Source organism: Phodopus roborovskii, unplaced genomic scaffold (assembly GCF_943737965.1).
Source record: "Phodopus roborovskii unplaced genomic scaffold, PHOROB, whole genome shotgun sequence".
Classification (NCBI taxonomy): Eukaryota; Metazoa; Chordata; class Mammalia; order Rodentia; family Cricetidae; genus Phodopus; species Phodopus roborovskii.
Genome location: NW_026126418.1, coordinates 19,775,367 through 19,801,731, shown reverse-complemented (window position 1 = coordinate 19,801,731; position 26,365 = coordinate 19,775,367). Strand labels below are relative to the sequence as shown.

Below are 26,365 nucleotides of genomic sequence, written 5' to 3'. Positions count from 1 at the left end.
ACAACATGATTATTCCTTCAGGAAACTTAGATACAGAATTTATAATTTTAAAACCTGCATAAAGTGAATGTTTCAGCATGATTGTTAGACTGAAATAAAGATATAGCAAATTATTTTGATCTGAGGATTTGATTCTCATCATTTTTTTCATTATCTCCTGCCACTCTAGCGGGAAATTTTCAATGCCTCTCATGAGTATGTGACACCACCAATTTAGGCACATGTACATCTATGTACACAGGTATATGTATACATATACACAGGTATATGTATAATATTTAATTCCCTTATGTATGCTATATATGTTTATGCATGAATATTTTGTGTATTTAAATAACTAGTACTGACTTGTGTTCTCTTCCCCAACACAAGTATTTTCTTACCTAAGCAAAAAAAAAATATATATATATATAAAATATATATAAAATATATATATATATATATTTCAGCCTTATGAGGTAAGCTATTTGGGATGAGGAAATTCAATTGAAGAATGAGGGAATGGCTTGGAAGAAATCTTGGGTTTAGAAAAGTGTGCAGAGAGATCTTACACTTACGTGGCTATGTGTCATGCTTCAGTTAATTTCCAAACTTAATTAGTTAATGAAAATGAGGTAAATTTCAATGGCTAACACTTTGTGAAGCACACTCAAAAGTATATTTGGAGAAAAAGATCATTTTAGACAAAAATCATTTTAGGGGAAAAGACATCATATTTATGGGTAACAGAATATAAATGGAGGTACTATACTTTGACACATTTCACAAACACACACACACGCACACACACACACACACACACACACACACACACACACACCACAGATCCATATTAATTTGGTGGAGTTTAAAAACATTAACCATACATCCCTAAGCCACTTTTTTTATTTGTTTTAGATTAATTTATTTTATGTATCTTAGTACATTGCCTACATACATGTATTGCAGCATGTGTGTGCCTTGTACCAGCAGAGACCAAAAGAGGGCACTTTAGTCTTTGGCACTGAAGTTAGAGATGGGTGGAAGATACCATATGGATTCTGGGAGCTGAATCCTGTCTTTTTCAAGGGCAATAAGGGCTAATAGCCTCTGAGTCCTTTTCCTGCCATGTGCATTTACAAGTTTGAAGGAAGAGGATTCAGTAGCACACAGAATGGTGACATGCTGTGTGTAGTACAAAAATAATCATATACTTTAAATTTCTTCTTCTTTAGACCTTGTCTGGAGTCAAGAAAAAAAAATGACAAAGAAAAACTACACAGCAGTGACTGAGTTTATTTTCCTAGGGCTGACAGATCGAGCAGAGCTACAGCCTGTGCTCTTTGCGGTCTTCCTACTTATCTACCTCATCACAGTGGTTGGCAACGTGACCATGATTTTCTTAATCCGAAGTGACACCAAGCTTCACACTCCTATGTATTTCTTCCTCAGCCATCTCTCCTTTTTAGATCTCTGTTATGCTACCACAGTTGCTCCTCAGATGCTGGTTAACTTTTTATCCAAGAGAAAAACCATTTCTTTTATTGGCTGCATTATTCAATTTCACTTTTTTATTGCCCTAGTGATCACAGATTATTATATGCTTGCTGTGATGGCTTATGACCGCTATATGGCAATCTGCAAACCTTTGTTATACACTAGCAAAATGTCCAGAGGTGTCTGCTTCTCCCTTGTGGCTGCACAATACATTTATGGCTTTGTAAATGGTCTGATACAGACTATCCTTATGCTTCGTTTGACTTTCTGTGGACCGAATGAGATTAATCACTTCTACTGTGCTGACCCCCCTCTCATGGTCCTTGCTTGCTCAGATACCTATGTAAAAAAAACTGCCATGTATGTGGTTGCTGGATCTAACCTCACCTGTTCCCTCACCATCATCCTCATCTCCTACATTTTCATCTTTTCAGCCATCCTGCGAATCCGTTCTGCAGAGGGGAGGCACAAGGCTTTCTCCACTTGTGGGTCACATCTGACAGCTGTAACTATCTTTTATGGAACATTATTCTGCATGCACCTGAGGCCCCCTTCAGAGACATCTGTAGAACAAGGGAAAATTGTGGCTGTTTTTTATATCTTTGTCAGTCCTATGTTAAACCCTTTCATCTATAGTCTGAGGAACAAAGATGTAAAAAATGCAATAAGGAAAATTATGCAGAAATAAATGTTAGGTAAAGTTGACATGTTCACAGCTCTGTAAAATGTTCTTATTATCTGAAAAATGCTATGTGTTTTAAATGAACAAATCTTTTTCTGCCACTAATATTTTGTATTTCTTGACTCACATGTAGAATTTACTAGTTTGTATTTATTTATTATCTGTGAATTAAAGTGTGATCTCAGTTATTTTTTGTAGCATTGTAATTTAGGGACTAGGGCAGAATAGTGCTTATTTCAGTCAATACAGAACATAATTGTACCCATAGTACTTACATTGACTTAGAGTTGTAAAATATGTAATTATTCTATGTTGTGACATCTTCAGATCTTGCAGATTTTTCTTCTATAGAATATTTTTTGCTTACTTTTAATCCAGATTCCAAGGCAATATAAGTTTTTAAAGAAATATTTAGCTAATCATATCATTTCTTGAAAAAGTGTCTTTCAACTGATGTTACTGAACCAATAAAATCATTGTATATGGATGTTTGTTTGAAACACAGAAATTTTGTTGGAAAAAAATGTTATTTACATTTATCTGTGACTCTCAATTTGTAACTTCTCCTCTATTCTTTCATTAGAGTTTTAGAAGGTATTTGTGCCTGTGGATCCTGACAACTCTAATTAGTCAGGCTTAGAAACTCAACCTTAGTAGCCTAACTAACAATGGAATGCAGAGAAAACAAGCAAAAAACAAAATCATTTATTCAATAAGGTCATATTTAGAAGAAGAAGGAGGAGGAGGAAAGAAGAAGAAGAAGAATAAAAGGGTTCAGTGACATCCCAAGTTGTTCTTTGTGATCAGATCATAAAATGAGCATTAGATTTAAATACAATTCAGGAATTATGTGTACTTGTGAAGTCTTGGTCAAGATGCTATGTGATCCTGTCAATGTTCAATGACTCAGGTCTAGTCTCTCCTTCAAAATGAATTGATAGTCAATTCTAAGGGCACAAGCTCCTCCTTTGCTTGATACCAGATTCTTACGTTTTTACTTTACCCAGCATGAGACTCCTAGAGAGTATCTAATGGGGGTGGTTGTAATGAACCATTTTTTCAGCAGTGTGATAGCAGAGAGAGCAGAACTGTCTCTTTAGAACATCTTCATTCCTGCCATGACACTTACTCATCCCCAGCCTTTGAAGAATAAACCTTATCAGTGAATGGTAGTCCAATGTATCTGTGCAATTCTGATCTCATGATCACAGTATAATCTACTCATTGCTTTTCCAGTTTCTTTTGTGATAAAGCTTAAGGCATTGTTGTGTCTGTTTATCAATTATTATATTTATATATTGATAAATTTATTTTATATTTTTGTCTTAAGTATTATCATTTTCTTATTATTTGGTTACACATGTGCTTATTATCCATTTTAACTCTTTAAATGTCAGATTTTTGAAATGATTTTTTATTTTTATGTATTATCAAATAAGCTTTATTTATCTTATTGGCTCATTGTTTGGTCTTCAGTAGTTAGAATGTTTCCTAAATGCAATGAATTGGTTTTAAATGTATTATTAACTTAATTCTAGAAATTTAGTAATTGTTAAGAAGAACAAATTTTAACATTAATCAAAATTTGAAATGAGATAATGAGCCCTTTGTTATCACTCCCTAATCTTTATGTGATGTCACACTGATTTAATTTATTTTGATATTTAAATTTGAGTTTTCTCTGTAAATGCTTCTTAAAATTTAATGTATCTTAACATTATGCAGAATTACCTCAGTTGTTAGGTGTATATGTATTTGTGGAATTACACAGTATGATTTGGCTGGATAAATCTTGATGGAGATGAAATAATTCTGTGTCTATACAAGTTGTTTCATTTTTTAACTAAAACTGTTAAGTATATCCATAGTAATTATTATAACATCGGTTTTCATTGATATAATCTATTCAAATACAAGATATGATATATTTATATATAGAGAGAGATATATAGCTATAGATATAGATTCTCTACATTCTTGACAATAGGAAAAGCAAATGAAAATTGAATTATGTAAGTCTAAATTTGTCCTAGGGATAAGGTTTCTTTTAGGTGAGTGCTAATTTTGCATCATAACACAAATTCATGTATAATTAATGGTTCTTCAAAATCTTCACCATCAGAATTCTACCAGGAAAATACAAATGTTCTTCTACAACAATCCAGAAAGGACAGACCTTTTCAAATTTCATAAACATTCTCCAATCAGGAGGATTCAGTATATATTCTCATTTCTTTGGATTAGTATTACAAATAACGTTACATATTTTTAAAAATATTTTTGTGTTAATTCGAGTTGTGTCTAGTTTTAGCTAGATATTTATGTTTGTTGCCTATGTTTCAGACAGTTACTTTTATAATTTTTACTTAATTTGTAATAGTTTCTCAATATACTGTTCTCAAAATACTGATATTTTGGTGTTATATCTACAAACTCTTCTCAACTTATATTTTACTTTTTACTTGATATACTTTATTGGTGAAATATGTGCATTTAAACACACTTCAGTCTCATTGTTATGTTTAGTGGTACTTTTATATTCTGATTAACAGTTGTGTTTGAAAGGTTAATAACCTAAAGCCAATGGTGGCCTGAGACAAGAAAGCTCTGGACGAGAAAGTCTCCCTGACTGATAACTTCTGTGGAAACATCTGGTAAGTAGTTCCACTTAACAAACCTGTCAGTGTCTACCACTTTCAAGGGACCTGAACTAGTGTTTTCTTCCATCCCCAAACTTCTGCCTTTTCCATCCTATAAGACCTCTAGACCCTCATACAATGTGTGCATGCATAGTCTTCTCTCCATGGAGACACTGTGGTCCTTCAGTTGTTCTGATTAAAGAACAATTCTGCTTCTGGAGATGCCTACCTGTTTCCTTTTATTTCGAAAATATCTTTATCAATCCCATCCTAAAAATGTCCTCTTCTGAAGATATATATGCATGCATTTAGGACTTTTTTTCCTGGTTTTTCAAAACAGGTTTCTCTGTGGCTTTGGAGGCTGCACTGTAACTAACTATTGTAGACCATGCTGGTCTCAAACTCACAGAGATTTGCTTGCCTCTCAAGTGCTGGGGTTAATTAAAGGCATGCACCACTACCACCCAGCTTGTATTTAGGACTTTATAATTCACACTATTACAGTACTTATACAACAGAACATGATTCTAATATTTAACAAAAATTATCGTTTTTCTATCTCTACATTTAAATGTCTTGAAATTTTTTGATATTATAATATAATTACATTTTTTTTCTTTTTCTCCCTGTGCTCTCTTGTATATCCCTCCTTGGTTTCTTCCAAATGGCTTTTTTATTCATTATTATTGTTTGTACATATGTATACATACATACATACATACACAGTCCTAAATTTAACATGTTCAGTCTGTATAATGTTACTTGTGTATATGTTTTCAGAGCTGACCATTTGGTATTAGCTACATTGTTGGTGTGTTTTTCTCTAGGGAATACTGTTTCTCCTACTCTCAGAATTCCTTAGTTGCTTATATGGTTGAGGCAATTTGTGTCTTTCTTTGTTTACTTTGGCATGCCTATTGATTTCATCTTTGTGGAAGAGTAGGCAGACCATTACAAAAGCAAGAAGATGACGAGTTTGCTGTGAGATTGTTTCCTAGTAATGTCAGAGATACACCAATATATTCTCACGAATGTGGCTGTCTAAGCAGCTGAATTTGAAAAGCCATTAATGTATCAATTTTCCATGCATGAACCAGTATGCTCATAAGATCTATATCATAGTATCATTATTGTGTAGTGTCAGTATTGTGCCAATCTCTTGACTACTGATAGTCATCTTAAAAAAAATAAAAACAAAACAAAACAAACAAAAACAGCAGCAGATTTTACATCCCCTATCTAGAATAGAATTTCATATGAGATTAAAAAAATAGTTGTATATGGTGAAAGCATCTTTAAAATGCATTGAAGCATCTGGGTTGTCTTTAGGGATGGGATGATAGCCATTGTCTCTTTAATAGATCCATCAAACTTCATTTTTTATATCAGTGAAGCTAAGAAAATTTGAGCAATTGAGTTCAAGACAAAATATAGCCTGTGTCCATACATTTATTTTGACAGCCACCATTACAGAATTACCTGTATATGGAATAATTTTTGAGTAGGTAGTCCTCATACTTGCTGAGTGCCTCAGCCATTCTCTCTTTTCTAGCCAATCAGGGCCAATTCCTAAACCACAAGATATGTATGCTTCTCACAGGTGTTAAGCTTTACTGCAAAAAGAAAAGAAGTTGATAGATACAGTAAGATGCAATTGGATTACAGCTCTGAATGGAAATAACACTGGAACAAGGCCAGAGTAGAGACATGGCCACATGAGTATTTGTGGAAGAACATTAAGGCAGATACACAGTGAAGGGAATTTCACACAACAAGGGTTCCTTTCCCCCTGGATTGGGCATAAACCACACCCAAACAACTGTTTTCACAGATAAACCCTTTATTAAGTGGGGGGGGGGATAAAAGTTAAAGTGGCTCCTTTTTTGACTCAGGCAGAAAACAGCAGCAAATGACCTTGTAAGTGTAATTTTAAGAGAAGAAACAGGGGAGGTTTTTGTCAGAATGGGCTACGATGATGTGGTACAGCAAAGAGGAACAAGGGAGAAGGGAAAGGGAGAAGGGTGTTTTGTCCCACAGGAACCAAGGACTGCTTCTGGATAGAGAAGAGACAGATTTTTGCTAAATAAATGTCTAGGATTTATTTATGGACCAGAGTGATAAATCACCAGAAGAAAATACTTTTATTTGGGAAGGTATTTGGAAGTAAGTGGAAGATCATATAGGCCTTTAGTATATTATATCATAGTATAATTAATGTCTTCCTCCAAAATCCAGACTTCAAGCATGTTGATTCTGTTGGCTTTTCAATAAGTGTAAGGCATAGTACTTATTCCAAAACTGATCAACCATTTGTTGGAAAAGCACATGTATTAATGGCTAATGGCCTTATGTAGTTATGAGACTGTGTACAATGCCATCTTCTGCAAATAAGAAGTTTCTCTGAATAGGACTGAGGGATGTACTATTTAATGAGTGTAAAGATGTGTAGAAGATTGTATTATGTCCATTTTTTCAAATAATAGTAACAGATTCTTCCCTAGGGCCAATGAATTTTATCTTGTCACAGGTTATTGGCTCTGTTCACAGTATCAAGCATGAGTTCTGTCCCTTGGAGTATGCCTTATATTAAGTCAGATGTTGGTGGTTATTCTAATAACATTCATTGCAATAGTAAGTATATCTAGCCAGGCTTATTATAAACATTGGCTGTTATGTTCACTTCAGAGTCAAATTATTTGTGACTTTCTCCCTCCACAGCACATATAACACCTCCTGGCTCTATGAAAACTGGAAAATAGAAAAAATCTCCCAGGTAAGTACAAACTTGACTTCTCCATGACCTGTGATCTCAGTGTGTAATCTTTTCAGCAACATACTTACAATCACATTCTACCATATAACCAAGAGTAATGACAAGAGTCTATAGTGTTTGAAGATCTATTAGTTCTCCATGACCATCGACTTCAAGGGATATGTCTTACACCTGGCACTAAACTTCTCCATATTTTTGAAGATAAACTGAATGATTATCATATAAATAGAACCTGGAATATTTTATCTATCAAGTAAAAATGTAAGGCATTTGTACAAATAGGATTAAAAAAACTTGTTGCAGCAAATTTTGGAATTTGTTTGGTTTGAAAATGATAACTGGGCTTGACAGATGGTTCAGCAGTTAAGAGCACTTGCTGCTCTTCCAGAATCAAAGTTTTGTTCCAAGGTACCATATCAGATGGCTCATACTGTCTGTAACTTCAGTTCCAGGACATCTGATACATCTGTATATCCCCAAACATCTGTCTTCATGTACACATGATCATATGCAGACATAAAAGCCCACACATAATTAAAAGTAAGAAAAATAAAATTTTGCAATAAGATACTTCTAGCCCCTTAATCTTGAAGGAGTTACCAATTGATTTATTAACAAAGCAAAAAGAAATATAAAATATTCTTAATGGTATATTAATAAAAATATTATTATATCTACTGCCGGGATGATTGTGGAATTCCAGCATAAAAATTAAAACAGCAAGCAGAGAGAGAATGTGGGGATGGAGAAAAGAGAAGAGAAAGGGGATAAAGAAAAATAAATAATATAATCATTGATATTCTCATTTTATGCAATAAATTGGAAAAATAGAGGAACTTTCTGGAATTGTAGCAATGACTGAGATCACCTCATTTATTTTTAGCACATTAAAAAGGACAATAAAAAGGAATAATGCCCTCTGCAGAGCTCAGAGTAAAGGTACTTTTAAATATGAAAGTGTATAAAATATGATGGCTGAGGTGGCTAATTAGTTTCTGGATCCCAAAATGCTCCTATTAAAGCCAGGAAAGTGGTCCCCAGAGCGAAGCTTATCTTCCTGTACCTCACTCCCTCTGCAGGTTGCCATAGGATGGCCCAATTCTCTCATGCAAGTATAAGTAGGGGTGAAATTTTTTAGTTTATAGTAACATCAAAAATTCTACAGAGATCGAGAACAAAGGTGAATGCCAGAGCCAGAAGTAAGTCTTATGTTTGTACTCCCTCTGTTTATTCAAGTGAAAACAGCTAGTCTCTAATTCAGGGCAAGACATTATGACAATTAACTTTAATTCCTTGATAATAAGGATTTCCTTTAATTGGAAAATCAGTGGAAAGCAGGAATCTTGGCATTTAATGGGATTAAGGCACACCTAACTAAATCTAGAAAGGAGACCAGCTGTGAGAATTACAAACTGTGTTTTTAACAGACTATTCAGATTTTAGGCCACCTTAACAATGATTGTTCAAGAGGAGCTAGTTATGTTTCTTCTGTTCACCTGAACCATATCTTTAACTCTTGTTTTATAAGCACAAAATGGCACAATTGGCTTTCCCCTGAAGATCTCTAGGACTAATTTAACTTTGATTAATTGTCATCTAAAAGCATATTAGGGCCACTCTACAGTTTCAGGGCAGATTTGAAGTTCAGTATATTCACTGATAGCAATTGTCAGCCTTTTAAGGACTAAGTGCTTCTGCTTCCTGGAAACACCCAGCTAGCATTTTCTGCTGCTTTCATGCAATCAAAGCTCATACTCTAACTGGGAGAAATTAAGATATTCTAAAGTGACATATGTGTCTCTTAAACTGGCTCTCAGAACATTGAAAAATTGAACCCCAAAGAAATGGGAATTTTTCCCAAGCATCTCATTCTGGGAGAAGAAAAATGTCCCAACATGAGAGGTATTTGTCTTTAGTAAAGGGAATCACACACAGCTTATCAGACTATGTTACCAGATGATACTGAAGCCCAGACAAGGATGGCTCATTGGTAGGCAGGACTACATCTTGACTAGGAATGTCCAATGTGCATGTCCTTGGCCCTCTTTTTAAACTTTTAATTGTATTTCAGTACCCCCATGAAAACTTAGGGTGTTTGTTGTATCTCTTTGTTCTCTTCTTAAAGTTGCCGTAGTGATTAAATTTCCCTTTTCTGCTTTTTACTATTAATTTGACTTATAAAGTTGTCTTACTCAGGAGAAATGGTTGAACATGGAGTGGTGCAAAGGCTGTAACCTGAGTACAGTGACAACACTATTACTGCCAAAGAGAGTAAACAGTGTTACTGCCTCCTTCCTAGAAATCTCTTCTTAAAGTACTTTGAGGTCTCCTGCTTTTGTCTGGCTTTAAACAGGATCTATTTTCTTAAGCTTGTTTTTGTTTACTTGAAGGAACATCCATTTATTCAGAATCCTATAAATTTCTACTCAAAATAGTTGGGAATTTAAAAAGAGATGTTCATTTCGGTTCTTCAGTCCTTAATCTGTCTTATTCTAGAGGAGATAGATACCACTGCTTAAGCCAGTTCACAAACTCGCTAGCTGCAGCTCACTATCCCAAACACTAGGCACATCCTCCAGTAGTCTCTTTCTCAATGCCAAGTACAAGGAGCTGCTGTGACCTTCCACCTCTCACTAAAAGCTCTTCCCCTAGCCACATGCCTTGCAACTTCTAGCACTTAGGCCAGGTCACATGGTATGTGAAATGTAGCTCCTGCAACCATCCAAACATGGGAGAGTCAGGAACTGAGGTGAACAGGCAGTTTAGTTAATTATCAACTTTCTAAATACAAAGTGAAAGTGAGGTCACTAATTTTGTGATGAAATATGATTTGTGAAAAACTTTCAATAAAATATTTTAAGTATGAGGGTTGGAAAGATGGTTCAGTGATTTAGGGAAAATTTTACCAAGCCTGATGACCTGAGTTGCATCCTTAGAGTCAGAGCTGTCCTCTGACCTTCACTTGTGTTTAAATACACACACACACACACACACACACACACACACACACACACACACTACACACATGCACAAACATACTCACACTCACACATACACACACACTCTCTCACACACACAATAAGTAAAAGTAAATAAATGTTTAATTTAAAAAAGTGTTTAAAGTAAATTTGGGTACACTAGATCTCAACTTCTTAAACATTAGCTACAGAAAGAACTGTAATTTTCCTTCTTTGTAAGTATTAGTTATTATTCTTGTAATTATCTTAAAAATATTATGTTACTCATTTGATATGATATGTGCATATATGTTATACATGTATACATACATCTATCTACATGGAAGAATGAAAGTGCTGGGAATTATAGTTGGGACATCATACATGATCATATATGCTATACTAATCTTATACTGAGTTTTGACACCTGGGCTTTGTCTTTTATAGGTGTGTTTTACAAAAATTTTCTTTTTGATGTTCTGGGGAATATTTTGCATTTCTTGTATTTTTTTGATCACACTTGTTTTTTTTTTAATTTGATGGATTTTACAAAGGCACTTACACACATGTACATTTTGTGTTGTTACCACATATACTCCATGTACATTTCATCTTAACCTTACTCCTTTTTCTACCTTCAATTTTCCCTTCACAAAAAAAGTTAGTCCTATATTTTCAGGCCACTATTTTAAGTTTGCATATATGAGAGAAAGCCTGATACAGTTTTGCAAAATTTGGCTCAATTTGCATAACATATGATGTTCAGTTCAAACTGTTTTTCTTCCAAAGGTATGATTGAAATGGTAGGCAAATGTCACTAAATATTCATGTTTCCAAGAAATCTCTTTGTACAAATAATTTACATAAATACATTTTTTTACAGAAAATAAAACCAGAAGTTCTCTGTTTTTGTACTATCAATATTACATTATATTATTCTTTTATTTTCATAATCAAAAATACATATTGTATATATTCAATATATAACAAGATGTAATTCCTACCCTTAAAGAGCTAAAGTTTGATATAAATATTCTAAGTTAGAAATATAAACATTGGATTTGTTTTGGAAATGAAGAACATAAAGAGATTGGGTAATATTCACACATGAAGAAGGAATGTAAGAAATGGCTCAAAAATACCTCTAACTTACTTAGTCTTGAAGAATAAGAATTCAATTAAGAAGAAAGAAATGCAGAGAGACAGGATATTTATAAGAATGATTTGTTTATGCATGTATGAATTGGTATATATATGTATATATATACAAGATAGCAAATAAATACAGCATCAAGTGAAACATGGGCTTAGTAAGAATACTAATAAGACTAAAATATAATCTATTTTGGATGGTATAATTTTTAGAAGAACATGACTCATTGTCAAAAATTTTCTTTTAAAATATTTATTAAAAACAAACATTTCTCTAAGTTTTGGAAATTATAATTATATGATTTTCTTCTTTCTTTTTTTCCTCAGTGGCCATCTCATGAATTCCTCCTTGCTTGTTTGAAATTCATGGAGTCCTTTTGTCATTGGTTGTTGTTAAAAACACATGTGTATGTGCATGTGCATGTATATGTGGTTGCATTTATATGTGTCTGCTCTGCATACGTGTCTCTTTGTCTGTATTAATGTGCATAACTTCCTCAGTTTGTAACATGGCGTTGCATGTATGATTTCAGGGCTCACCGTAGTCTTAGATAATGATCTGTTGTGCTTGACAAAGGGTAAAGATGATTTTCTCTCTTTTTAGCATTTGCTAGTTGCCAATAGTTCTTAGAACAGAGTTGAGCAAGGGTTTGGGGGAGACAAGATTATGGTTGGGAAAACCACAGAGACAACTTACCTGAGTTCGGGGACTCCACACTGACATCTGGAAAACCTGCATGTTACCCAGCTAGGCCTTCTAAACGCTAGTGACAGTTTTGTGGCTTGATCTGTTGCAGCAGGAGAACCTAGCATTGGGCCCACGACTTATTCCAGGTGCATGAATTAGCTTTCTGAAGCCCACTCCCTATGGTGAAATTGATCAGTTTCCATACTGAGGGGAGGGGCTTGGTCCTGCCTCAACTTAGAATACCAGACTTTGTTGACTTTCCAGGGGAGGCATTACCCATCTGAGGAGTAGATGGGAGAGTAGGGTGAGGGGAGGGAGTAGAGCAGGACAATGGAAAGAAAGGGGATCTAGGGCTGGTATGTAAAATGATAAAACAAAACAAAACATATATCCATGTCTGTTTTGTTTTCACAGATTGAATCACAGACCCAGCTCTCAGGAGATGCCCCTCACAAATAGCACTGAATTTACAGAGTTCATTTTACTGGGACTAACGGATCGCCCAGAACTCCAACCACTCCTCTTTGTGCTGTTTCTGCTGGTTTACCTTGTCACTGTCTTAGGCAACTTTGGCATGGTGGCCCTGATAAGCCTGAACTCCCGCCTTCATACACCCATGTACTTCTTCCTCAGTAACTTGGCATTTGTGGATCTGTGCTATACCTCAACTGCCACCCCACAGATGTTAACTAATTTCTTATCAGACAAGAAGACCATTTCCTTCGTTGGCTGCTTTATCCAGTGCTACCTTTTCATTGCCCTTCTCCTCACAGAGTTTTACATTCTGGCAGCCATGGCCTATGACCGCTATGTGGCCATATGTAATCCTCTGCGTTACAGTGTGAAAATGTCCAGGCGAGTCTGCATCTGCTTGGCCATATGCCCTTATGTTTATGGCTTCTCAGATGGGCTGTTCCAAGCCATCCTGACCTTCAGTATGACCTTTTGTAAATCCAATGTCATCAACCATTTCTACTGTGCTGACCCACCACTCATTAAGTTGTCTTGCTCTGATACTTATATAAAAGAACATGCCATGTTAGTATCAGCAAGCTTTAACCTCTCCATTTCCCTCACAATCATCCTGGTGTCTTATGCCTTCATTATTGTTGCCATTCTAAGGATCAAATCAGCTGAAGGAAGGCACAAAGTATTCTCTACCTGTGGTTCCCACATGATGGCTGTCACATTGTTTTATGGGACTCTCTTCTGCATGTATGTAAGACCACCCACTGATAAGACTGTTGAGGAATCCAAAATAATATCTGTCTTCTATACCTTTGTAAGTCCAATGTTGAACCCATTGATCTACAGCCTGAGAAATAAAGACGTAAAGCATGCCTTGAACACAGTCCTCAGGCAAAATGTTATCAGGACAGCAGTGATGCCTCCATTTTCCAATAAAGTACAACTATAATTTTATGTCAAATATATTTTTATGCTTAGATATTTTGTTGTTGTTTTAGCAATTTTCTGCATGCATACAAATACCCATACCTTTAGTAGTAGCTTTTTGGAAAATATTTATATTTCTTTATTTAGTGCTAATCTTAAGCATATTATTCATTGATCAGTGACAGTCTGTGTACACAGTTAGTTTGTCTAGACTGAGAATCACCTTGGAGTAACACCTGTTGGTCTACCAGTTTTAGGTGTTTCAGACAGATTGAACTGAGGCAAGAAGACATGTCTAGGAGAAGGGTAACCCTATCCAATGGCTTGAGATTCTGGACTCAGTGTAAGGAAACAGACAAAAGCATATACACAGTCTTTTAACTTAAGTGAATGTAAACACAAAGTGACCAAGTCATCTCTCTCTTGCCTCTGTGGCTTTCTATCATGTATGATATATACCATCTTAAACCATGAACACCAATAAGACCTTCTCCCTTATGTTGTTCCTGTCAGCCTTTTTGTCGCATAAAAGAACACAGTGGTTGATACAGACTAGTTACATATTTATTACTAAAGCATCTGTTGAAACTTTCAATTACATTTTCAAATTTGTATTGTAGACAGATCTCAAGGAGACTGATATGCACAACAGATTTAGAGAAGAACTAGTCTAAGTGAAAATGCCCAAGTGCTATGCCAACGGGTCTGCCTGCAACCCTCCTGGGCAATGATTTACAAGAGTTAACAGGATATTTAGGCTGTCATTTCAGTTCCTTTCACTGATAAACCCATCAACCTTTCTGATGAAGGATACTTGATAAAATGGTACATATGTACTTTTCCGTCTACTTACTAGGTAAAATGAGGAAATGAATCTAGGTGGTTCTTTTCTGTTTCTTACTGATGTGCATGCATAGAGAAGGAGTCATGTAAAAAGGGTAAAACTGATGAATTATGTTTTTGTAGATGTAAGACTGTTGATCCTGGTCTCTGTCTTGTGTAAGCCTGCTTTCTCCTAAGTCTCAAGGCTGACATAACAATTAAGGTTTCATCTGACAATTTAGAGAAGGTTAACCTGAGCATAAAGACTAAAATCAGAAAGGAGTAAATACAGAAACTGAATTATCAAATGTTATGACAGATAATGATTGCTTTGTATTGACTATTCCTCCCACTGCCAACTACATTTAAAATAGTAATGTTTGTTTTTTCTTTTTTTCTTTCATAAATGCACACAACACTTGTCATGCTTATATGTAGTATGGTATTTGAAGACTGTACAAGCAAGAAAATACATTTCTTGGCCTGAACAAAAATATCAAAACTAAACTACAAATTTGTCAAGAATTCTGAAAACAAATTTTTACTGTTTTGTTTCAATGTTTTAACATAAATGAATCAAGACAATGACACAGATACATCTTACTAAAATACCTTACTGTTCAAATGTGCTAAATGTATTCAAAAGGACACTGTATTTGACATAAGATAAAAATAATACCTTCAGCCCATTCCATATAGAGGGATACTGTCTCAGCCTAGACACATGGGGGAGGGCCTAGACCTTGTTTCAAATGATATGACAGACTTTGAAGATCCACCATGGAAGCCTTGCCCTCCTTGGGGAGCAGAAAGGCAATGGGTGGGAGTTTGGGGGCAGCTGAGGATGGGAAGGTGAGGGGACTGTGATTGACATGTAAATAAAGCTTGTTTCAAATTTAAATAAAATTATCATAAAATACATTTATTTAATATTTACTCCATTACTTATTAATTGTTCTATTGGTAAGAGTTCTGTGATTTTTGTTGGTATTGTTCATTTACAATTTGGACCAAAGGAGACAGGGAATTCATCCCAAATACATGTAACATTTTTCAGAATCACTGTCAAGCATATCCTTGTAATTCAGTGTTAAAATAATTCAAGAATGCAGTCTGACTGCTGGGGAATAAGCATTGGACCAAGCTAGCTCCCCCAAACATGGGTGTCAATTGGGGGACCTGGGCTGTCTATGGGTTTCTGTCAGTGGAACTAACATTTATCTCCAGTGCAAAAATGGACTTTGGGAGCCCATTCTGTTTGGAGGGATGGTCTCTCATTCTGGATGTATGGGAGAGGACCTGAGCCCGATGGTTCCCTATTGACAGACTTACCCTCCCTGGGGAGTGGTTGGTGGAGTGGGGAGTTGGTGAGATGCTTGGGAGGATGGGAAGAAGAAGAACTGGGATTTCTTCATAAAATGGTATTGTTTCTAATTTAAATAGAGATTTATATAAAGAAAAGAATCTAAGGCGTTTTGAAAACTTAGATAACTATTACTGCACACTAGACTCATAAGAGGTGCATTTAAATACAAACTTTTGTCTTTCAAATGTGGTAGTCTTTCTTAGTAATTCTACTAAGCACTGTTATTTATTTTTCTAGATGTCTTAACAATTGTCATTGTCACTTATGAGTAAAATACTTTCATTCATTTCTCATATTTATTGGTTTCATTTCTTTATCCTATCCCATTGAACATCTTTAGAGTGATTGCACAATTTTGAGAAGAGGACAGTTAGACATTTCTCTTTACTCACCACCATGGGTTCATATTTAATACATAGCCAGAAGTTACCTATGCTATATATATTTAAAAAGTGTTTTATTGTATATTTTCATTGTAGCGAATATATGATGTTATAGAAGGCATTTTCTTAAACTGTTGGTGCACAATGACAGTACTGCTGTCTCCCTGACAATTATCTATTCTTAATCTTCCTTTTAGTATTAGGTCCTTTAGTCCATGATAAAACTTTCATCAGCACACTATATGTTTACATTACTAGCTGTTTTTCCTTGAAGGTACACTTAATCTTAAATGAGTATATGATAGTAAAAGAGAATTTCTGCATGTACTATTGGTTCTTTGAGAAATCTTTTTAGTTGACTATAAATTTAATATGTTGCCTTCATGAGATAAAAATCAAATGAAAATTGTTACAGTAGCATTTAATTGTCATTGGTTGGGAAGAACTGGTGACCTTAGGTTCATCTTAGCAATACTAAATAAATGGTAGAAATAATAAACATCTTAATGAGCCAACGTACTTTCCCTTCCTACAACTTCTGCCCCTAGTGAAATTCCTTCAGTCTTCTATGAGGTCCTATTGTGTATGACACACTTTCTGAGTCCTGACACAGAGTGTACATTTTCCTTGTTTTCCTTTCATATGTTCTTATTGTAGAGACTAGATAGAGGCCAAGCATACCTTTTCTGTTGCTCTGGAGTTTCTTACGCTTTTAGATCTCTATTCACTATTCTGCCATTGTGTGTACCATGTGGCTGACTTACATATAGAATCACCTTTTGTCCTTTTTTTTTAATTCTCCTTCCTCAAGGAGCTGTTGGGATTTACAGCTGGCCTACCCTAAGGGTTTTTTCTTTTATGTTTAACTTTCATAAAACTGCCCTCACAATTTCATTTAAGTCTATTCTTACACGTTTGAATCAATGACATTAAGAACCACAAGAGAAGACTCTCATTTCCCAATGTCACATGGTAACTTTTGTGGAACTTCTCAGAATTTTCAGTAGCATAATGAAGTTAACCACATGTCTTAAAAACTTACTAAAAAACAGACTTTTATGCACATTCGGAGGTATATATGTTATATAATTACATAATTACATTGGTTGGTGACTTTTATTTAGTTTTAATATTAGAATTATAGTAGTCTCCATAAATAAGTGGATATGTATTCATTCTATAGCTATTATTCTATTTATTGAATGATTCTAAATGTATTCCTCCTTTGTTGTTCATAAAATGCTAATTCTCTACATCTAAAGCCTAACACATTAAACATATGAATCATGACCTCTTTGGGGAAGAATGACCTTTCATAGTTGTCCCATAACAGATATACTACATATCAGATATTTACATTCATGACAGGCACAAAATTACAGTTATGAAGTAGTAATGAAGAACTTTACTAATGGGTCACAGCGTTAGGAAGGTTGAGTATCATTGCATTAAACTCATTTTCCTATATCTCTTGGCATAGTCTTATCCAAATAGCAATAATTTTTCTCTGCATGTTGTAATTTAACAGCGTAGCTCCAGCTATTTTGGAGAACGTATGCAGAGCACACAGTTCAACTTGTGAGAAATCTTAGAAACATCAAAGTCTATGGACTATGTCATAATGTTACACCATGATTATGTTTTTCAACTTGTGTCTTCTTGCAAGAAATACTGACTCATACAAAAATCCCTCAACTAAGGAAAGGGGCAACTAAAGGGACTAGAAGGCTTGGAAGATGTTGCTTAATATACAGAATATACTTGTGTGAAAATCAAACATTAAAATCAAAATTCTAAAGGAAAAATATATCCCTCAAGTATTAATTCTTGAGCAACTGAAGCATCCTCCTGGAGGTGATTACAAGGTTATGCAATTCCATTGTTCAAATCCCAAGGTTCAAGACAGTGAATATCCACACCAATAACCAATAACTATTTGTCTTTAATTAATTCTTAAGGGTATATCAAAAGTTAATTTTGAAGATAAAAGATCCATGTTATAAATTGCATATGAATCATTTTCAGCAGCTTCTTTATTATTTTTCAAGTATCTCTGAAAGAATTTTTTCCTAGCGAAGGTAGGCATTAAATTATGATATATTTGTTAAGACCTTTGCTTTAATATTTTATATATTTATCAAAAAAGCAATGTTAATGCTAGTCTTGGACCTTTCCTAGCTGAAATAAGTATGTGTTTAGAATTTAGGCCATAAAGTGCTTAAAGTTTATTAACATTATATATTTGTAATAGTTATATAACTACACAGATAACTTTCATTATTCAATAAAGAACTAAATGTACACAGGATACACATGTTGGAGGAGACACAGAAATTACTCATATCACTAGTATTGTCATAATAATTTCTGTTGAAAGAGTACACACAAATGCATTTCTTCCTTGCTGCACATAGAATATCTCTATCAAAATATTACTAAAAATTAACTTGGAATTTTATTCCTTCTGGTAAAAACTACTGTAGAAATGGAAAAGTCATATCTCTAAGTGACTAAAAGAGTGAATTATTTTCACACTACTTTGCTTTCTTTTCATTTTGCTCATTTTTCTTAACATAAACTCTACACTTACATATGTTTTCCAGCAAATGACATTCTTTCTTCCATATGATGAAATAAAATCTCATTTTGAAATGGTTGTAAGTTTAATTGAAGAGTAAGAGTAAGCTTTCTAAGAAATTCCATTATACATAGAGCTTTTGATTTGTAATTGTGTCTCCATTGTATATATAAAAAAGTAGATTTTTTTGCATTGACAATATTTCCTATGTCTTAGAAATCAGTTTTCTTATTTTAAATACTTGTGGTAATGTATTTAGCAAGACTTTGCTCTTAGGCTTACAATACTAATATGGAAACTGGATATGAATATGTAGGTGTATGGGGTGTCCTATAAACATGAAAATAGACTGTGTTATATCACATATGAGGGGAGAGTGTGAGATATTTTTCGCAAATGAATTTTAGCCTGTTTAGCTTTGCAGGAAAAAGAAAATTACTAGGCAAAAAAGAAAGTCAGAGAGGAATGACATATATAACCAAGATTTACTCATAGATGTATATATTACTATAGTAATATAATTAGAAACACAATTAAGAAAAATAAAAGCAAAGTAGAAGGGGATTAGTAGAAATACAAAGAGGATTATTTTATTATTTGCTTTCAATTTTTAACGGTCAATTCTTATCTATTTCATGTCTGCCTTGTTTTCACAGATTGAATCACAGACCCAGCTCTCAGGAGATGCCCTTCACAAATAGCACTGAATTTACAGAGTTCATTTTACTGGGGCTCACGGATCACCCAGAACTCCAACCACTCCTCTTTGTGCTGTTTCTGCTGGTTTACCTTGTCACTGTCTTAGGCAACTTTGGCATGGTGGCCCTGATAAGCCTGAACTCCCGCCTTCATACACCCATGTACTTCTTCCTCAGTAACTTGGCATTTGTGGATCTGTGCTATACCTCAACTGCCACCCCACAGATGTTAACTAATTTCTTATCAGACAAGAAGACCATTTCCTTCGTTGGCTGCTTTATCCAGTGCTACCTTTTCATTGCCCTTCTCCTCACAGAGTTTTACATTCTGGCAGCCATGGCCTATGACCGCTATGTGGCCATATGTAATCCTCTGCGTTACAGTGTGAAAATGTCCAGGCGAGTCTGCATCTGCTTGGCCATATGCCCTTATGTTTATGGCTTCTCAGATGGGCTGTTCCAAGCCATCCTGACCTTCAGTATGACCTTTTGTAAATCCAATGTCATCAACCATTTCTACTGTGCTGACCCACCACTCATTAAGTTGTCTTGCTCTGATACTTATATAAAAGAACATGCCATGTTAATATCAGCTGGTTTCAACCTCTCCTGTTCAGTCACAATCATCCTGGTGTCTTATGCCTTCATTATTGTTGCCATTCTAAGGATCAAATCAGCTGAAGGAAGGCACAAAGTATTCTCTACCTGTGGTTCCCACATGATGGCTGTCACATTGTTTTATGGGACTCTCTTCTGCATGTATGTAAGACCACCCACTGATAAGACTGTTGAGGAATCCAAAATAATAGCTGTCTTCTATACCTTTGTAAGTCCAATGTTAAACCCATTGATCTACAGCCTGAGAAATAAAGATGTAAAGCATGTCTTGAACACAGTCCTCAGACAAAAAAATTATCCGAAAAGCAATGATTTCTCAATATTTCAATAACTGCAACTATAGTTTTGTGACAAATACATTTGTATTTTAATGGCTTTTTTTTTTTTTTTTTTAACATTCTCTGTGGCCATATTTTTGGTGTCCTAGCTGAAAGTTATATGCTTTGAGATAAGTCATCTGGCCTTCTTTTCCATCCTGTTTTGCAACCTGTACTTCCTGGATCAGTGATACTCAATGTTCATAGTTTGATTAAGCTGAAGATCATCTAAGAGACTCATCTCTTCCTCTGCCTGTGGAGGCACTTCTGCAGAGGCTATCCTGAGGAAAAAGTATACCGTTGTTGAAAAGACACAGTATCATCCCCTTCCCTGAATACTTGGGCTGATAAGTGAACACAGAATAGGGCACAGACAAAGTCATTCAACTCATGCTGTTGAATATGAACACACTGTGACCAAGCCTCCTCTTTTCTGCCTTTCTGCTTTCCTTCCATGGCAACTATTTACCTTCTTAAAAATGAGTCCATATAAGTACTTAAATTGCTATTGTAAGACATTTTTCTTTTCACAGCAAAAAGGACAGCAGCTGATGACATCTAGTAACACTGATATCACTAGAGCAGATTAAATATTATAATAATATTATAATAATATAATATAATAATTAATAATATTAATAATATAATAATATAATAATAACAATAATATAATAATAATATATAATATATAATAATATTATTATAATAATCTGCCTGAGATCTGCTTGTTCAAATCCATTATTGTAGACACATCTCCAGATTGATATGGAAATCAGATTTGGAGCAGGACTATTCTATATGGAAACTTCCAACTGCTATGCCAAGGGGTCTGTCTACAGGCATTTTTTTTTAAAACAAGAGTTAACAGGATACACATGCTTTCAGTTCCTTTCATTGATAGACCCACCAGCCTTTGTGATGGACACTTAAGAAACAATGGTAGATCTGTAGTCACCCACCTACTTACTTGTTAAAATGGGGAATTAAATCATGGTGATGCTTTTTCTGTTTCTTACTGATGTGCTTTTGTAGAGAAGGAGTAATGCAGGAAGCATGAAACTGACAGATTATGCTTATGCTCTTATATATATACAACTGTTGATTCAGGTCTCTGTCTTTTATAACCTACTTTCTCTAAGATTCAGGGCTGGCATATCATTTTGGGTTTCATCTCCATCTGGCAATTTAGAGAAGGGTGACCTGAGAGTAAAGATGAAAATCTGAAGTGGGAGACACTAAAACTATTAAAAATTGTTCTAACCATTTTCTTGGAACAGATAAAATATTCTCTGTGGATCAATTCACAATTACACAAAATATGTAGCAAATATGCTTCAAAGGTGATGCAATCTTATTGCTCAAATCCCAAGGTTTTAGTGATTATATGTCTAAACCAATTACTATGTTTTCTTCAATTGTTGCTTTGGGGGTATTATGAAAAATATTTTGTGGATAAACACTTAAATACAAATAGGGCACAAATCATTTCCAGCAGTTCCTTAGTTGGACCTTTAGTGTTTCTGGGAGAACTTTTCCTGAGATCAGGTAGGAATGAAAATCATGAACTTTGTATTCCTATTTTTTTTTGCTGTTGTTGTTTTAGTTTGGATATTAATATGAGGAGACAAGTGAATACTTATCTAGGGTTTTATCTCGCTGAAATATGTATGTATTTGTTACATTGGTTATTGAAAAATATTAAAATTTTATTGAAATTATGTATTTGTAGTAATCATTCTAGTTGACAAATGTCATTTCTATCATTAATTCAAAAATACACAAAATAGTCACACAGAGTGATAATTTAATCTCACTGACATTTTCAGAATCTGTTTTAAGGGAAATCTCTAATAGCCAAATATACCTTCATCACAAATAAGTGAAAAAATGACCATGAATTTCAAAGAAAGGAAGGAAGACTATATGGGAGGGTTTAGAGCAGTGGTTCTCAAACTTCCTATTGTTGCAATCCTTTAACACTAATCTTCATGTTGTGATGATCCCAACCATTAAATTATTTTGGTTATTACTTTATAACTATAATTTTGTAATGTAAATATCTGAGTTTTCTGATGTCCCTAGGTGACTCTTATGAAAAGGTTATTCAACCTGCATAGAGGAAACTACCCCACAGGATGAGAACTGTTGGTTTATAGGGAGAAAAGAAAAGGGAGAAATGAAGTAATTCTATTACTGTCTCAAAAGATAAAATTAATAAAAATTGGAAGTAAAATTTGTAATTTTATTTCTTCTAGCAAAAATAAAAATATTATAAAACTTTTAAAGATTTATGTTTACATTATTGGAGAGAGAAAATTGTGCTAAAATTTAATAGATCTAAAAGGTACATTAGGACTTATGTGTTTAAGATTGGTAGACTCATAATTCAAAGATAGGTATGGTGGAAATGATAAGAATTTTGGAAACTACTCAATGTCTGACATTGAACAGGAAAGAACTCCAAATATGAAAAAAGGGGACTCTGTCAATGTAGATGTTACAATTAATTTATGTCTTAAATGAATTTTCTCGCAACATTAAAAAGTATACCAGTCATGTGTCTAACATGGATAGAGGTCAGCGTCATTCATTATCAGGAGGTAACATGCCTTGTCCTCTCACTTGAGAAGTATGGCAGTGGAAACCAGGAGAAGAGGAAGGTGCTGGAGTCCATGATGGTAAAGTACATGAGAGCAGTGTGCACTCTCAGGAAGTTATTCATAGGAACTGCATAACTCCACAACTATCTAGTTTTTTACCTTTGTTCTCATTTTCTACCCTATAATTTTATTTTCTCAATTATTCTTATAGGCTTCTCTACATCTTTATGCACAGTCAAGCAGTTAAGTGCTCAATTACTGAATTTCAAATTCAGTAACTCCTATTTTTACTTTCTCTGTCCTTTACTTTGACTAAAATTTTCTCAGTTTTCCCATTTGATACATTCAATCCAGTGAATAAGTAATAGCTTTTGTGTCTAAGTCTGCATGCACATGCAATAGTGATTTTAGCAGTTCTAGGCTATTCTGTTATCTTGAAATTTCCATACTGACCAGTATAGTAGGGGATATGTACATTTCAATTAGTAATATTTGATATGCTAATAACACCTGTAGACTAGGTTTTAAGATGTATTTATGGTTTTGATTATTGCTGTGACTTTTGATTTTTAATTTGTAGTATGAAAACTCTAGTCACTCCAAATTTCACCTATATATTTACAATGCATATTAACTTATGAAAAGGGGAGATATATTTAAAAGAGGAAACCATATAACTTGGCAAATAAAGTGAATACATTTTAGATTTCAAGATTTAAAATAAATATGTGTGGATATATTAAATTATCTAATTTATTTATTTTGGGTGGGGTTTCTGAGACAAGGTTTCTCTGTATTGCTTTGGAGCCTGTTCTAGAACTAGCTCTGTAGACCAGGCTGGCCTCAAACCCACAGAGATCCACCTGGCTCTGCCTCTAAAGTGATCAATGCCTGGCTATTTAATTTGTTTTTGATTTTTCCTATGTGGAGAGAAGTAATTACAGAATAAGTGAAATTTTGTATTGGGTTTATGTTTATGTTGTAATTGTTTTCATAAAGAATATATATGTTTGAAAACTTATCACTATGCATGTTGACTCAGAATTGCTCATAATTTTTTAGATTGGTCAACAACGTCATAAAGAAATGGCTACTTAAAAGAATGTTTGCTGTCTATTGCCTTTTCATGTGATTTTTTTGTGATATGTCTCACACACATTAGGTACTTTCCATTTCAACTGAAAGCCTTATGATGTTTAAATTACTTCAAAGTTCTTCTATACTTGTCCTTCTATAAAATTATTATAAATTTTTCAAACCCCAGATAAGCCTCATTTTTCCTTGCTGTATAACCTTATTGTTTGTTGGTTTCTATCCTTATTTTAAATACCATTATCTACTCAGTTCAAATATTTATTACTGAAGGATGACATTTACGATAGTTTTTATCACTCCATATGACATAGTCAGCTTTTTCAAAGCTACGATTATTATTGGTTAACTTATTTTTTCAGTAGCTAATGTCTATGTATGTGGTGTTCAGTATGCATACTTAAGTATACAGCATTCTGAGAGCACCACCAAGTCAAGACATATACTTCATACTTGTGTTTGATTTAGCTACTATGGAGAGCTTACATACTGCAAATAGATAGCAGGTGAATTGGGCACCATATGGGATTATTGCTTATGCCATAGTGAATCAAGCTTTCAGATTTCTATTTTGTGTCTTCTTTAAGGATAGATTGAAACATAAAATTAATCTATACCAATAGTTTGGTATATTTTGCTTAAAAATAATGGATTTTAATACTTTAAATAGGAATGTAATAGACTAGTAGAAGTTGGGGCTCACATTACTAGAAAATCAAAATTCCAGTCCATCAGAGTGGGCTGTTTACACAGAAAATACTCTCTGGTTCATTTCAGTTGACTCATATGCCCCCATCTTGCTCACCCAGATTGATTACATGAACTACTTTAATAATCAAATGAATTTTATTCTCTCATGCATTCTACTCTACAACTTTAAACTGAATACAGAGCCTAAATCTGTAATGAAATATACATTATATAGAGTCCCCATCAGTAATTTATTATTGTATTTACCATTAGAATTGATGATATCTGACTTCATACTATCTGAAAGCATAATATGTTAATTACAAAAGCAATTCTGTCTTTTGTACTAAGAATAACTAACTCCTTCATTCATCTTGGCTTATCTATAACAAATATGGAAGAATTTTTCTATATTCCATAGAATGATTAAATTCAATTTTTTGCCCCACTACCTGCCACAATTTTGATATATGTGGTAAAATATTTGATTTGTGGGAACAAATGAGAAAGTAAATTGAGAAGAAAATGAAAATGTGACCTAATTATTAGTGATTTAAATTTCCTATATGTGTGTCATAAAGACTGCTCTGTGAAAAACTCTTTACTTAATAACTCATGTAGATCTTTGTTATTCCAAAAATGTAATTTCATACTTTTATATTTCCACAGAAATTCTATATTCTAAAACATTAAGGTTTTAGTACTAAAATCCACCCTGATGAAATCACTTATGATATCTTCAGTGCTGTGCTTTCTAGTAAATATAAAGGGATTTAAATTATCTGAAGTGAGGCTTCTAGAGATGCACACAGTGTCAGTCAATGAAAAATCTTTCCTAATTTTTTAAGGAGACTATTGTCTCATAAAAAATTATAATGTGAATTTGGAAGTTTAACACAACTGGGACTAATATTGCATTATCATTCCCTCCCTCATCTGAAAGCAATTTGGTGAGGCAGAATTCTGTCTGGGTAGGAATGAACTGCACCTGTGCTATTGGCTATGCATGATCTTCTTCAGAATATAAGCCCTGGCTGGAGAGGTAATTCAGTGCACAAAGTACCTGACTTTACCTATTTACCATATACACGATGACATATATTCCCTAGAATGCATTCAAACTGGTGTGGTAACATGTGTCTGTAGTCCAAGGGTGCTCTTATTGATATGGTCACTTAATAATAAGAGGTACTAAAATCCTGCCTCACCAGGTGAGAGAAGAACCAACACCCAAGCTCTGTCCAGATCTCCATGTGCACATTGTAGCATGCACATGCCACTCATGCACTTGGAAGTGCATGTACACACACACACCACAAAGAGTTTCTGTTTTGTTTTTGAAGCATTCAAAAATCCAGTGAACTATCTCTGATGTTCTCAGACCTTTGTAATTGCTGTGTGAAAAGGAATAATAAAAGGGAGGTAGGAAATTAGGGTGA

General features: G+C 34.3%; 2 protein-coding genes across 2 annotated transcripts; both read left to right on the top strand.

Annotated features, from left to right (window-relative positions):
• The first annotated feature begins 1,240 nt into the window (after positions 1-1,240).
• LOC127222315 (olfactory receptor 1030) lies at positions 1,241-2,164 on the top strand. Its single transcript, XM_051184325.1, has one exon. It carries the CDS (start codon positions 1,241-1,243, stop codon positions 2,162-2,164), a length of 924 nt encoding a protein of 307 aa, XP_051040282.1.
• A 10,645-nt stretch (positions 2,165-12,809) lies between these two features.
• LOC127221859 (olfactory receptor 5M11-like) lies at positions 12,810-20,598 on the top strand. Its single transcript, XM_051183835.1, is given in 3 exon segments — positions 12,810-13,400; positions 19,596-20,516; positions 20,518-20,598. Coding segments are annotated over 3 exon segments (1,593 nt in total).
• The last annotated feature ends 5,767 nt before the right edge of the window (positions 20,599-26,365 follow it).

Excerpts from the sequence above, each read along its gene's own strand:
- LOC127222315 (XM_051184325.1), top strand. The coding sequence starts at position 1,241 with ATGACAAAGAAAAACTACACAGCAGTGACTGAGTTTATTTTCCTAGGG.